Raw genomic sequence first — 13,441 nt, forward strand, 5'->3', positions numbered from 1 at the left:
CCCAGAGGTATTGAAGATTTGGCTAATCAAAACCATGGCCAATGTGGTCTTGGTGACCTTCAGCAGTAGGGTGGCCCAGCTGGCCTCCAGGGTCCCTTCCAACAACACAGTCATGATGAGAGCAGTTATTGCCTAAATATATGCTTTTCCCAAGTATAATTTAGCATGCTGATTTCCTCGCAAGTTTGTTCAAAGTCCACTTTGGGGTTAGATGTGGCCTCAGTGAAAACCACAGATGAGACCATGCAGGTCTGGGGACTGCTGGAAATGTTTAACTTGAATCCATTTGTAGTGAATGCACATGAAGGTGGTCAAGCATGTAGCCTAAAGCTCATCAGATAGCTGGAGTTCATGTCACCTGATTAAACACCCTTGCTTGAGGTGGGATGACGTTTACGGGCATGCAACTAGTCTTAAACCAACAGCTCCCATCCTCGCTGTCTGGAACTTGAGAAGGAAGGAGCAAGAATGGTGTTGTTAGATGAGTTTAGCTTTCTTGCTCCACAGCAGCAGGTAATTTTGTCTTCTGCTTGTCCTGCCACAATAACCCTTGTAACAAAGCAAAGCTATGCAAATATCCCACCCTGAAAACATGAGCCAGAAATAAAGCACACAGAGACGAACTTTCTTTCTTCAATTTAATTGAAGTTACTTAGAAAAATAATCAGGCTTGAATGGCTTTTTTTTAAGGAAAGATTCATGAGCAGTCCACACTTGTGTTGGCAATGTATAATTTAGCTTTTTCTCTTTATTAACAGTATATTTAGGTATGAGGAGATACTTTTCTACAACAAGCCTTCTACTGCATACAAATAGGTTAAAAAAAAAAATCCAACCCCACATCGATGTTAAATTAGTCGTACACATTGTATTGTGCATGCATGTAAGAAAATAACACTCTCTGTAACAAGAGTAATAGTAAGGACAGTCCCTTTTTGTACCTGAAAAGTGCAGCAGACTACAGTGAAACCCTAAAACATCTGGGGTCAACTTAATTCTAAAAGCAGTTCTGCTTGTGGATTATTTATTTCACTTGTCTTACACAGCGCATGGTTCAGGCAGTTTGCACGTTTCTGTGATCATAATGGACATGGTTTACAAAGAGGCTAAAGCATGGACCAAGTCTGGTCTGGGGGGAACTCATGCAGCCCAGGAGTCACCACCATGTTCAGATAAGCCAAATCCAGCCTGGGCTCCAGGTTAAGGTGCTTGGGGCCATCTTGGGAGAAAGAACCCTCAGCTGTGGGCATTGTGCTGGGTAAGGAGCCATAGGCGCTGCTGGGGTGACATGGAGGCATTGGATACTCAGATGTGGGGATTGCTGCTCCTCCAGCCCAGTGTCTTTAAGGGACCTTGGGACCTTCCCCGCTGGGTCCTCTGTGCTCACCATTGCTCCACCATAACTAACACACATCCCTCTAAAACAGCAGCTCCCCAGGTGGCCCTCACAGTCCCACGGGCACATCTGTACTTCACATTTTGCTCTGGCTGCAGTTTTGCCTGTTTGTGGCCACAGCAGAAATGAACCTGGGAGGGAGACAGAGCTCGGGAGCAGCCCATTGTCCTCCAGCTAACAAACCCAGTGAAGAGGCTGGGGTAACACCAACCCGGATCCCCGGCTGCCCCTGCACTGCAGGTGGTGGCCACTGCCTCACTGAGATAAGGAGGCTGGACCCTTTTTTGGCTTAGACAAAACAACACACCCAGCTGACCAAAAAAAGGCTATTCCTTAACATCTGTGGTCCTCCTCTGAGCTGGTGAGGGCTTTGTGCTCACTGTGCAGAATGTGATCACATCCAGCACATCAGCTGTTCATTTTAAATACAGACCTGCAGCGCATTCACAGCACCCTAAATAGATGTAACACACCAAATGGATGGTTTGTAGTAGTTTGGGATCAGGGTTTTTAAAAAGCAAGTGACTTTTAAGTACTTACTTAAGTCCACATAAAAGCTATGTCAGTGCTGAGCACCCACCCATAGGGTGGCCCTCTATGGAGAGGCAGAACTTGGGTAATCAAACCCAAAGCTGCTGCTAAAAATCCCAGCTGGAGCAGTGCTCACCCCTCAGATTTCCTGAACACATTTTTCACCTAAAGCTTTTCTGCCATAGCTGTCAAATAGTGTTTTTGTTTCTCAAAAGCAGTGAAATTAAAAAGAGTATTTTAGAACAGATAAAACCAGAGAGAAGTAGAAAAGAAATGGGGAAGCACACCCCATTTAAAAAATATGTAGTTTCTGAATCAACTTCTTTCTTAAATGAAAAAAAACACATCACATTCTATTGGAGGGATTAACAGCTAAAAGTGAAGAGAAAATCAGACCAAAATATGAACACTGTCAGATACAGGACCAAACAAGCACACAAACAGCTTCCAGGAAATACTGGGAGGGAGGGGAAGAGGGAGATCCACCCTCAGACAGGGTTTTTTTTTCTAAACAAACATAACAACTATTGAACTACAAACAACAGAAAGCCAGGGCACACTGTGATAGGCACTTGCAACAGCTCCGTGTACTCTAAATGAGGCAAAACTGCTTTCAAGTAGAACACCAGCCTGCCAGCGTCAGCAGCCACTCAGGAGTTCAGAGCTGTCAGGCACAGCCAGCCAGCTCTTCACTAGCCACTGGGTCAGCGCTCCGGGTTATAAATAGGACCTGGGTTATGAAAACTGTGGCTGTTCCAGAATGGATGAGAGATTTGTAGGGTATGATAAAAGAAAAGAAAGGACCTGAATCATGACTAAGACCAAATCCAATCACGAAAGGACTTCAGCTGCTGTTTGTTATGTTAATTTGTTCTTCGCTGAGATTTATTCAGGGGCTTATTTTTATAAAATAAGATGGAACCTATTTTTCTTCTTTAACCAGATATGTGTCCTGGAGACTAATGTAATTCACTGGATATTACTGGCTATTGCACAATACAGCATTTTCAGGATCTGGCTCTGATACTGTTAAAACAGCTCTGCCTTCAGCTGGGTTTATTTAAAGCTTCACTAATTTTTGGAAGGGACTGGGGTTTGATCATAAGGTTGACAAGCAGGCAAATTAAAACCCCATTTTAACCATCAGTCAACTTTAAAACTGATGTTAGATTCCCACAAGTGTCTTGATTGAAGCCTCCGCCTCCTTTTGCCCATGAGCTGAATGCAGACGCTGTCACCCAAGGATAGCACAGCTTGGGGCAGCTACAGACCATTCCCCAGGCAGGTCGCCTTGGCCGTACACCTCACCTGCATCAAACACCTGGAGAAGCCTGTACTTCCGCTTACCAACTTGCTGACGGATCCACACTGAAATCTCATTTTTCATTATTTATTTGCCATGAATAGATTACTACTTGCTTGCCCAAAACAATTGCTCAGTACACTATGCCTGGTACAATCTGCCCAATCCCTGCTATTGAGACATTCATCTTAAGTAAAAGGTTATGGGCTCATACTAGAACTGACTTAGATGAAATACTAACCCACTGGAAATTATAAACATCCCTGACAATAGTATTTAGGCATCAACTAAAAAAAGAAGACTCCCTCTTCCCCCATGGAACAGCCATGAAACCAGCATGTAGGAAGATGAGACTTTTTTTATTGCCTTGCATGTTTAGAGATCAACACAAAGATGACTTTCTGACTTTTCAGATTACATGCCCACATCCTCTAGAGCAACATATTGTAACTGGTGAACCAATAGGCTGTCCTGAACCAATTTTGGTTGTCCATCTTAAGATCAGTTGGGCATGACTTGCATAGGACTAAGCTTCCCACAGCCCCGTCCTGGACATGAATTAAATCAATACCAATTGCTTTGGGCATTCAAAAATCTCTACAGTGACTTTCAAAACGCTGTTCTTTTTCTTTCTTCAAATCTGTAATCATTTGGGCTGGCAGGCTTCAAATTAAGAGAAAATAGGACTGGTCATATTCTTGATAAACTCATTAAGTCCAGACTTACAAAAGGTTCATAGTTTGTCTTCCCAAAGAATACATTCACATTTCTTTCAGTTATGGGTTTTAGATATTGTGTATCTATCAAAATCTGTTTTACTTTTCCTTTTCACAGCTAGAAGGAATTTTTTTAGTATGCCTGAGTACAATATCACTTTCTGAAGAGATTCTTTTCACCACTCTTCTTAAAGTGTTTAGTATCAAGAACCACTTCTGTATTTACTTGCATCAATAGCTAATGGAAGAATATTATTACCCAGAGACAAGCTCAACTGAGGAAAGCACAAAACCAGTTTCCTATTGTCCAAACGTTATCTTATCTCTGCTGCTGAAGTGACACCTACCAAGAGACCATGTTTTAAATAAGTATAAATAACATTAATTAGAATTGGAGGAATGCAAGATCAATGAAATTCACCAGAACACAATTAACATCTTGTTTTTTAAACAGTGTAGCAGTATTATTCATTTCTACAGCTAGATCGTCACAATCCTGTTACCCTGCAAAGAGAGCTGTCCTTTCTTACAATTGATTTAAATAATTTTGACTGTGCTGCTCGCAGCATCATTCAAAAACAAACAAACAAAAAGAAAATATTAATTTACAAAATAACCCATTCTCCATATTTATTATGACAAATAAAAATCTTAAATAAAACAGGCTTTCTCTCCCCTCTCTCCCCCCAACCCATCCCTCATTCCAACTTCAGGTAGCTTGGCACTGAGTAATTGAACATTAAAAAATCAAGTTTGTAGACTTCATAGAGCTGCGTTTGGTGCTCGGAGCTGATGTTCTGGAAGAACTCTGTGGTCATTTCATCAGTAGTTCTCGTAGACTTTGCATAGGTGGGGAACTTCAGGTAGTTGCCTACTCCTGCCAGCTGGAGGACGTAATTGGAATCCTCTTCCAGCGTTTCATATTTTCCTATGAGGTCGTAGTGGATGTGGCAAGGGTGGCAGAGGGAGTACACAGTCTGCCAGTGCTCATTGAAGGGCTCTTCTCTTTGGGTGTGAGGGTCGATGAGATACGCCACAAACTCCTCAAATTTCACGTCGTCGCCTTTACGCAGAGCTTCCTGGGTTGCGTTTTTCCTCTGGCGCCTCACGATTTTGGTGCCATACCGCTTGTGGAAGGAGGTGTTGTACTTCTGGGTGAACTTGTTCCTGTAGGCTGACACCAGTCTCTCGAAAGGCTCGCGGACAAAGAGGAACTTCATGTAGTTTTTCAAGCGGTGGTTGATCTCTGGGATGCTGTACTGGTTGAGGGTCTTCAGGTTTGAAGACACGTGGGCTTCATTGGCTGGGATTTCCATTGGATCGCTGTACTTGCCTCTTCCCGTCAAAACCATCATGACTCTCTTCCAGTTTGTGCAGGCCACTTTGGGAACATAGCAATAGATCATTTCATGATCCTCATCCACGACCAGATGTTTGAGGTCATTGGGCGTCAGCACGCGGCGCTTCCTGCTAGACACACTGTTTGCTCGGCACGTGTCTGTCACTTGGTCTCGTCTAATCTGATGAAGAATTGCTGTGTTGGACAACTGCAAAGGAAGCACAGGTACCAGTGAGTCGTGTCTGGGAAACTCTTATTGCCTTTCTGCTTATTATGCAAATTCATAGAAAAGTAGGTTACTGCCTGTATAGAACAGTACATTTTGTGGCTAAAAACATTGTTCCTATGCTCTAAGATAAACTCTTTTTGTCTCCAAACTTCTTGATGAGTGCTGCTTAAATGCTGTTCACAGAGTGTCCAGGGCTTTGATTTGAAGCGAACGCAAAAGGAGCACGAGTGCTCACACAGCCTGACAGGAAGTGTATTTACAGCACCCTCATCCTGACATGTGGTCACTGCTTTTCTCAGTCCAGGAAAACACATCTTCCCTCCACTCTGCAATCCATCAGAAGGCTACAGCAGTGCTGGACCTGGCCTGACCTTTTGCTGCTGAGATGAGGTAGGAAGACACCAGAGTTGGAAAACTTGTCAAAATGAAAACAGTGTGTGCTCTTCTTGCTGATGTCTTTTATGCTAGTCACGGCTTGCTTCTTGACTATGACCTTGGTAGAAGAAACGAAGCCCATGGAGATTCCTGATACTCAACAAGGGGAACATTCGCTCAGATGTGATTTCTTGAGAACCAAGGAGAACATTAACTATAAATTTACTTCTCTGTTAAAGCCATATTGACAGAGAAAGAAAGTGTATGTAGCCTTCTAACATACACAGCACCACGTTCACCCATATAACCCTTTATCGGTTTGTTAACAGCACCCTAACTTTCTGATATTAGTGCTACTGGATGCTTTAGAGAGGTTGTAATCTGTCTTGGAGGGGGGACCTAAACAGCAGCTGCACAGAGATGGCGACTCTCTCACCTACTGTCCACACTGTGTCCAGCAGCAACAGGAAGAGCTTCTGCTAAGGCAGGTAATGAGCCCCTTTGGGAAATAAAGAATATTAGCCCAAGCAAAGGACGCAGGGCTCCTGTGTTTGGTTATTCAGAGCCACCTGAAGTGTTTCTGCATGGCAGAGTGTTTTGCTATGCAGCCCCACCCTCACTGCTACAAATGCATTTTTACCTATTCCTAATAAACTGCATCAAAGCAACAGGGGGAAGGGTTTGGTAATTTTATTTATACTTACTTAACACCACTTCCCTGTGGATTTCAAAGAGCCTTATGCTCAATAATCAGTTTAGCTTTAAAGCCAAGTATTAAGGCAAGCACTGACCTTCCTCTCTGATAAGCAAAGAGGCCTACTTTGTATGCTGACTCTTTCAAAAGTGTTTATCTGATACCTTCCAGTCAAGTTAGCATGAATCACCCAACCCTACAATGAAGCATTTGGACAAATTCTCCTCTGCAGACAGATAAAATGCTGAAATCTCTCCTCCTGCAGACCTCCTTTTTATCAGTACCATATAGCACAGTACTGCTGTGTGTCTCTGGTTTTAGAATTAAAAAAGAAGAAATGTCTGAATATACCGCTACATTACAATATGCTAATGCACTATATTCACTTCTCTGCTGCTGTTCTTGGGATAAATACAGAATTAAGTGGATGAGATTCTATGGCCTGTATTAGAAAGAAGGTTAGATTTGATAATCTAATGGCTGCTTCAGACCCTAATCTTCAGATGAATCTTCATAGTGCTGTGCTTTGCTCCTGATTTCATTCCTACATCAATAGGCTAAGTACTTCTTCCCCATACATTAACATTAATGAGATTTTCAGGCCTTTGGAGTTGAGGGGAAAAATGCAGCCTTAGTATTTGCAATTGCAAATGAGATTGTACTGCATTAAATTCATTTAAAAGATGATACTTGTGCATTTTGAAGTGCTACTTGTCTCCCGCTCTTTTTAAAATAGAAGGAGTATGAGGAAATGGCATACAAGTTTGGTCAGCCACATTTACTAAGTATACAGCAACACTGATTCAGCTCCGCACATGCTGTGACCTGCCTGGTGGCACACAGAACACATATTAAATATCAATGTAATACTAAATGGGTACTGCCCTGTTCTCATAAATTGCAGTACCATTTGGCATGGCTGATGGGTGAAGGACCATGGATGAAACACAGTTTTGAAATCTCTACTTCCATTTATTTTTTTTTGCCTATTATCTTCAGCTTATTGAAAAAAAATAGGCCAGTTTAGTGACTGTCCTAGAATGATGCCAGCTGTACCAAAACCTATTTTCTTCTGCAGCTGAGTGATACACCCAATGGAAGAGCCGACCTACCTGCTTCCTCCAGAGAAGCAGAGTCCTGCTGGCTGTCGCTGAAGGAGCGGGTGATATGAAAGACACACAGGCATAACAGCATTTTTCAATTGGTATTTTGAAATTACATATTAATATTGAGTTATCATCTGATGCTAAGACAGTTCCTCCTTATTTTAAGTTACAAGCAAGGCTTTAAGTCACATAGTAATTTCATTCCTAAAGCTGGTGAGGGGAACTGGGAAAAGAGTTAAGACTACAAGAGACTGAGACTACATTCATTTAAACTAGAGGTCTGCTTGGGCAGTGAAACTGTGCTTGCAACTAATGAGGAAAATACACCCTACAGATTGAAGCAGCCACAGAGATAAGATCCAAGGGACAGATATCTTAAACCCATGGCAAAGGGCAGTTCAAACAATTAGGGCCATAGACTGTCTTCCCCCAAAGCTGTTAAGTGATGTGGCTATAGCAGAAATGTGACAACACAGCTGCTGCATCTATGGTCATTAGCAGAGGTCCCTGCTGATCCCTCAGTTCAAGAAGTCACAATAAGTTATGGCCTAAATCCACCCGACTTAGGGAAAGGACACTTTCAAGCATGTGTGCAGGTTACCCTGAGAGCAGCATGGGGATGGTGATAAAGCCGGTGTTGGATCTGTCCTGTGATGGTTCAATTTGGACTTCAGCTGGGCATTAAAGGAAGACATCTGATAAAAGCATCTGTTCTTCCCTGAAAGGACTGACAACGCCATAGATGCACTTGATCACAGGTTTTTATTTTCCTGCAGAAGTTGTAAAGGGGGACAGAGAAGAAGGGCATGTAAAGACCAAAATTCTTTCTTCCTTTTCTGATGCAGCAACTGAGTTGAATAGGGAGGCAACATGAACAGCAGGAGGTTCTGAAGCTCAGAGACATCTAAAGGAAGTGAAAAAAAAGCAGTCTGGGGAGACTGATCCCAGAAGCTTCTCATGTCCATCAGTCCCAGACTAACAACGAGGGAGGAAAGTTACGTCTACTATATTCTGATTGTGTGGATGTCTTCTGTACAGTATGGGGAGGGGCCTTTGAGCATAGTGGTCTTGAGAATATACTAACCAGAAATACATATATGCTAACCAGCTGACAGTCATCAACCCCCGACATGCAAAGGATATTCCAGGTAAATCACAGCAATGAAATGGTCATTTTCCTCTGGTTACTTAGGCACAGCAGGATAAAATAATCTTTGAGGGCCTTTCAAAGCTTGTTGGCCAAACAGCAAGTTCAGATTTAAAAAGAGGACATTTTTAATTAGCGGTTTAGGGTTCTTTTTCTGAATAAAACTAATGTACTACCATTAATAGGAGCAGGGATCAATACAGTTCACAGGTACCTGCCATGAAAGCACTTTTTTAATAGAAGGATGGAAATACCTAAGTGTCATTCAAGAAAACTCCATTAATTATATTTTGTCTCTCTACAAAAAAATTAGTGTGCAAAGAAGTATCTGCCACACTTGTAAGGCAGGGTTTTATTTATTTCCATTGTGCTGCCTGCAGCTGCTGCCAGTTCTGCACATTACTGTGACCAGGCTCACAATCAACCTATGCTGGGAGTGATAACAGGACATTTGGACATGGCAAAATAATGTAAAATTAAGCAAATTGGTGGACTGTGGAATAAGGAGAATAAATATTGTGACTGGGTTTGCAGTCTCATGCTCTGTTAAATTATTTTTTCTCTTCAGTTTGCATTAGCAAAGACTTTGTGTCTGCCTTTAATTCTTCAGTTGCACTTGTGTTTGGAGGTTCCGCTTCTATTCTAAGCTAGAACTATGTAAGCTGCAGCGGTGTTCCCCTTATCTGTGGTCCAAACAGCTATCAATTAAAATCAGCTGCATCTTTGCTAAACACCCAGCTGGGTCTATCCAGTAGCACTGTTAAGCTCAGCATGAATCACAGCTCATCTCCACCAAATTCTTCTTAACGGTATTTGTTTAGAAGGTGTATGCAGCAAGCTCGTAATCCATTGAAAACAAGGTCTTAAAGTGAAAAGTGTCAGATAGACTAACTATAGGTGGCACTAACAGTCCTGGTTATGTGGCATAGAGAGAAACTAGTATTTCAGTTAACTAAAATCTCTCAGGTATTCCAAGCTCTCATTCCCCAGCCCATCAACCACACCATCTGAGTTCTAGGAGGTGTTTGCTATTCAATATGCAAAATGTTTCTCAGTATTATTTATATTTTCCCAAATGCTTAAGGTTTGAGGGTTGTTTTTGAGTATAAGGTTACACACAAGCACGTTTCCAATCCTGATTTCACATAAAAAGCATGAATAAGATCCTTGCAACTTTGATGGACAGCCTTAAAATTACAAACATATTTTAGACTACTTTAATACTTGGCTTTTACAATCCGTATCCATAACTACCCTATTTAGTGCATATCTATTCTATAGACCAAATTCTAGGTTTTCCTAAAAACATTCATCATTTTACAATAAAGGGGAACTAGTAATTTTTCATCCTTGACAGTCCAAGCATAAGCATTTCTCAAATCATCACAAATAATTATCACTCTCTACAGATTTCTACAGATGACAGTCAGACAATGTGAACCAGCTATGTAAATCAAAACACTGAATCTAAAGGAACTGAATTTTAGATAAAGGGATTTTATTAAACTGACCTGGACTGCACCCATTTTTTTTAAGTAATAGCTTTGCAGCGTTTCATACTTTGATTTGTTTCACATTTCATAGCATCTGATTCTTGACTTACCTTCTTCAAAAATTTCCAGCACTCAAAGAGAACCCCACCAAAACCTCAATTAATATTTGTTAGGAATCCAATAAAGCAGACTAGAAAGTACATCATGTGTACTGGAGATGGAACATCTTCCTTGACAACTTACAGACAGAAAAACTGGAATACAAATCTGCTATGAAAATGTCTCTACAGAGTGGCTGGATAAGAGAAGATAATAAAACTAATATTAACTTAGGAGCATTTTTACTAAGCGAGAACATTTTAGAGACAAATTATTATCCTCTGAAGGGAACTCTTGAAATATTACAAAGCTGCTTTCTTTTCTCCATTTCAGGCATTGAACTTATTGCCCCACAGAGAAGATAAGGCTGAATATGCATTTTTCAGTTCTCTGTATAGCAACCCAAGATAACCATACCATTGTCAGTTCCCACTGTACAGAATGCACCAGGGCTAAGAAAAGGATGATCAAGGCTGTAGAGAGTCAGTCAGTCATACATAGCAGCTGCTAGCACTGTACTGTCACAAATCCTAAATTGCTTCATGCATTTCCTTCTTTTGCTTCCTATGCACATCCTCAACTTTGTCCACGTGCATCCATGTGCATGCATGGAGAAGGGAAAGGTGAAATAATTCAATCGTTGCATTACTTTGGGTCCAGAGGCTACAATTATTTGAATAACGTCACACCCCAAATCTGCACCAACTTTGATATTTACACTTCTTTGTCCAGATATACGATTTGGGTGCTAGAAAAGACACAACACTAAACCAGTCAAAACCCGGCAGCAGACAAACAGCCAGCCGCAGACGCTGATCCTTTCCTGGGAAAACTTCACAACTAGGCCATTAAATACTGGCCTTTTTGTCTTGGAGAGAAAGTAAAGTCCCAGTGAGCTGAAACGATGCAAAAATCTCCTTGAAACATCACAGCCTGACACAAAGTGACGCCAGCTGTATGTTAAATCCAGCCTTTTAATCAGCCTAAGACTCCATCACACAATAAGGTAGGGATTCAGGAAGAAAAGAGCGAGCCCCCTTCTAAATGCCACCTTCTCCTGTATAATCCTAAACACCTCTGGAAGCCTGTCCATTCCCATTCTTCCTGCTAGAAACTATTTGGTGTCAGTGCTCATACAATACACAGGCTTTGGGGCTAATGAGAGGAATGTATATGTCTTGTAAAATGTCTCTTCTGAACAAGGAGACGGAAAGGCTGAAAGATCAGGCAGAAAGACCTTTGGCCTGGCCACACAGGGTGTGAAGGACATACTGCCATGCATGTTCCTGTTCTGAGCCTCTGGGGGAATCTTACAGGGCAGGCAAAATCAAAGTGCCCAAGTTCAAGTGCAATGCACTCGAGAGTTAAGAAAATCATCAGGAAGGCCAGAGGAGCCTCAAGCTGGGAATAATTAAAGCAAAAAAATCTTCATATCAGTGGGTTTCTTGTGATTTAATTTATAGAAGGCAAGTTTGGAGCCTCGTGTTGCATGTACACAGAACACTTTGCATCATCTTTTCAGCAGCTGATGCTGGCTGTCGGAAGGGAGGAGGAGAAGGAGAATTCAGCAGATGGCCAATCCTTTCGTTTTTCCTTACAGCAAAAAGAAGCAGACAAGACCCTGGGCTGGGACCTCAGCTTGCCATGGTGATGGAGCTGTGCTGCCTGCCCATGGTGAAGGCTCTGCTGCCAGAAGTGTGACTGCCCTGCATTGCCACACTGACAGAAAAGAATGGAGCATGATGAATTTGTCCGCTCCTGGCTCATGCTTTAAGTGCAGCCATAAATCATTGCCCGTATTAAAAAGCTGAAAGGTCTGGCTATCCTATGAATTTAATTTTAAGATGAAAAATTTCTGGCCTTTTTCCTCCAACACATGACTGCAGATATGCACACATGCGATGGCTGGAGGTCAGCACACACTCTCTGCGCCGGTCCATGTAACCCGTAACACATGGGGACACAACCGTGGTCTTTCTAACCCTTCCTGGTCCACAGGCATGGTGGATTCACCTCTATGCTGCAATCACTGGCCACTCAAAGCTGCCTCAAGTAGCCCTTAGGAGCCCCCACCTATCATCACCTTTGATGGACTTAATGATATTAATGGGTTTGGGAAAGGGCTGGGCATGCAGAACTGCCTACAAGTCACCATGGACTGTCAAAAGGACTTATGCTATTTATCTCATGACTCCCAGGCTGCAGTCAAGGCACAGATGAATCACAGACTGGGAAACCCAAGCCTGGTGACAAGCACATGTGTTGGGAAGCTCAAAGCCAAGGGAGTGACTTGTAGCTGCTGAACTCTGCTATTACATGTTTACTACGGGAGCTGTAGGTGCGGTTTTCAAGGACAGGCTTGAGAGCTCGTTAGGAGAAGGCATGCCATGGACATCTGCAAATAGTGCACCAGGAGGAGCACTGGGCTGTGGATGCATGGAGTCAGCCAGGGTGGAGCTGGGAGTAGCCCTTAAAAAACAGAGTAAGAAACTGCATTTTAACGTAGCTGGCATCTAGGAGACAATGGAAAAACTGACATTTATTTCCTGTTGCAAGAAGTTCTGGTAGTAGGGGTGAGATATACTGGGTGGAAGGAGGAAAGAGGACAAAGTAGATACGTAAATACAAAAATACGTAAGAAATTCCACAAGGAGGAAGGGAACAACCTTCTGTCTGGACTCGCTGTGGTTAGGACAAGTAGTAATAAAGCTAAAAGAGACTCAGCTTAGATGCAGCAAAAATCCCAGCAGAAAGGATATGTCTGTACTGAAATAGAGTGAGGAATCTCCAGCACCGGCAACCTCCCCCCTGCCCAAGAATGTGTCAGAGGGACCCAAATGATCTTACCATTCAGGCAGTCAGGTCCTTCAAGCTTCAAACCTGGGATGGTGGCTTCTGGAAGCTAAGCTCACTGTTGCAAACCTAGGTATTTTACATGCTTCAGGAGCAAGGCTTTCAGTGAATGCTGCCGAGCCACACAGGCAGAGAGGCTAGGTGGTTCTTTGAACGAAAC

General features: G+C 42.5%; 1 protein-coding gene across 3 annotated transcripts in view; it reads right to left on the reverse strand.

The window, feature by feature from the left end:
• Positions 1 to 2,231: 2,231 nt before the first annotated feature.
• The window catches only part of CHST11 (carbohydrate sulfotransferase 11), a 165,830-nt gene continuing 154,620 nt past the window's right edge, over positions 2,232 to 13,441 (reverse strand). For all 3 annotated transcript variants that reach the window (XM_062616325.1, XM_062616324.1, XM_062616323.1), the window contains exon 3: positions 2,232 to 5,493. In XM_062616325.1, coding sequence (XP_062472309.1) covers positions 4,645 to 5,493 — 849 coding nt within the window. In that variant the 3' untranslated portion in view covers positions 2,232 to 4,644. The remainder of the gene's footprint in view (positions 5,494 to 13,441) is intronic.

The sequence above is a fragment of the Pezoporus occidentalis genome, unplaced genomic scaffold, assembly GCF_034315485.1.
Source record: "Pezoporus occidentalis ecotype Australia unplaced genomic scaffold, CSIRO_AGI_Poc_V1 ctg19, whole genome shotgun sequence".
Lineage (NCBI taxonomy): Eukaryota > Metazoa > Chordata > Aves > Psittaciformes > Psittacidae > Pezoporus > Pezoporus occidentalis.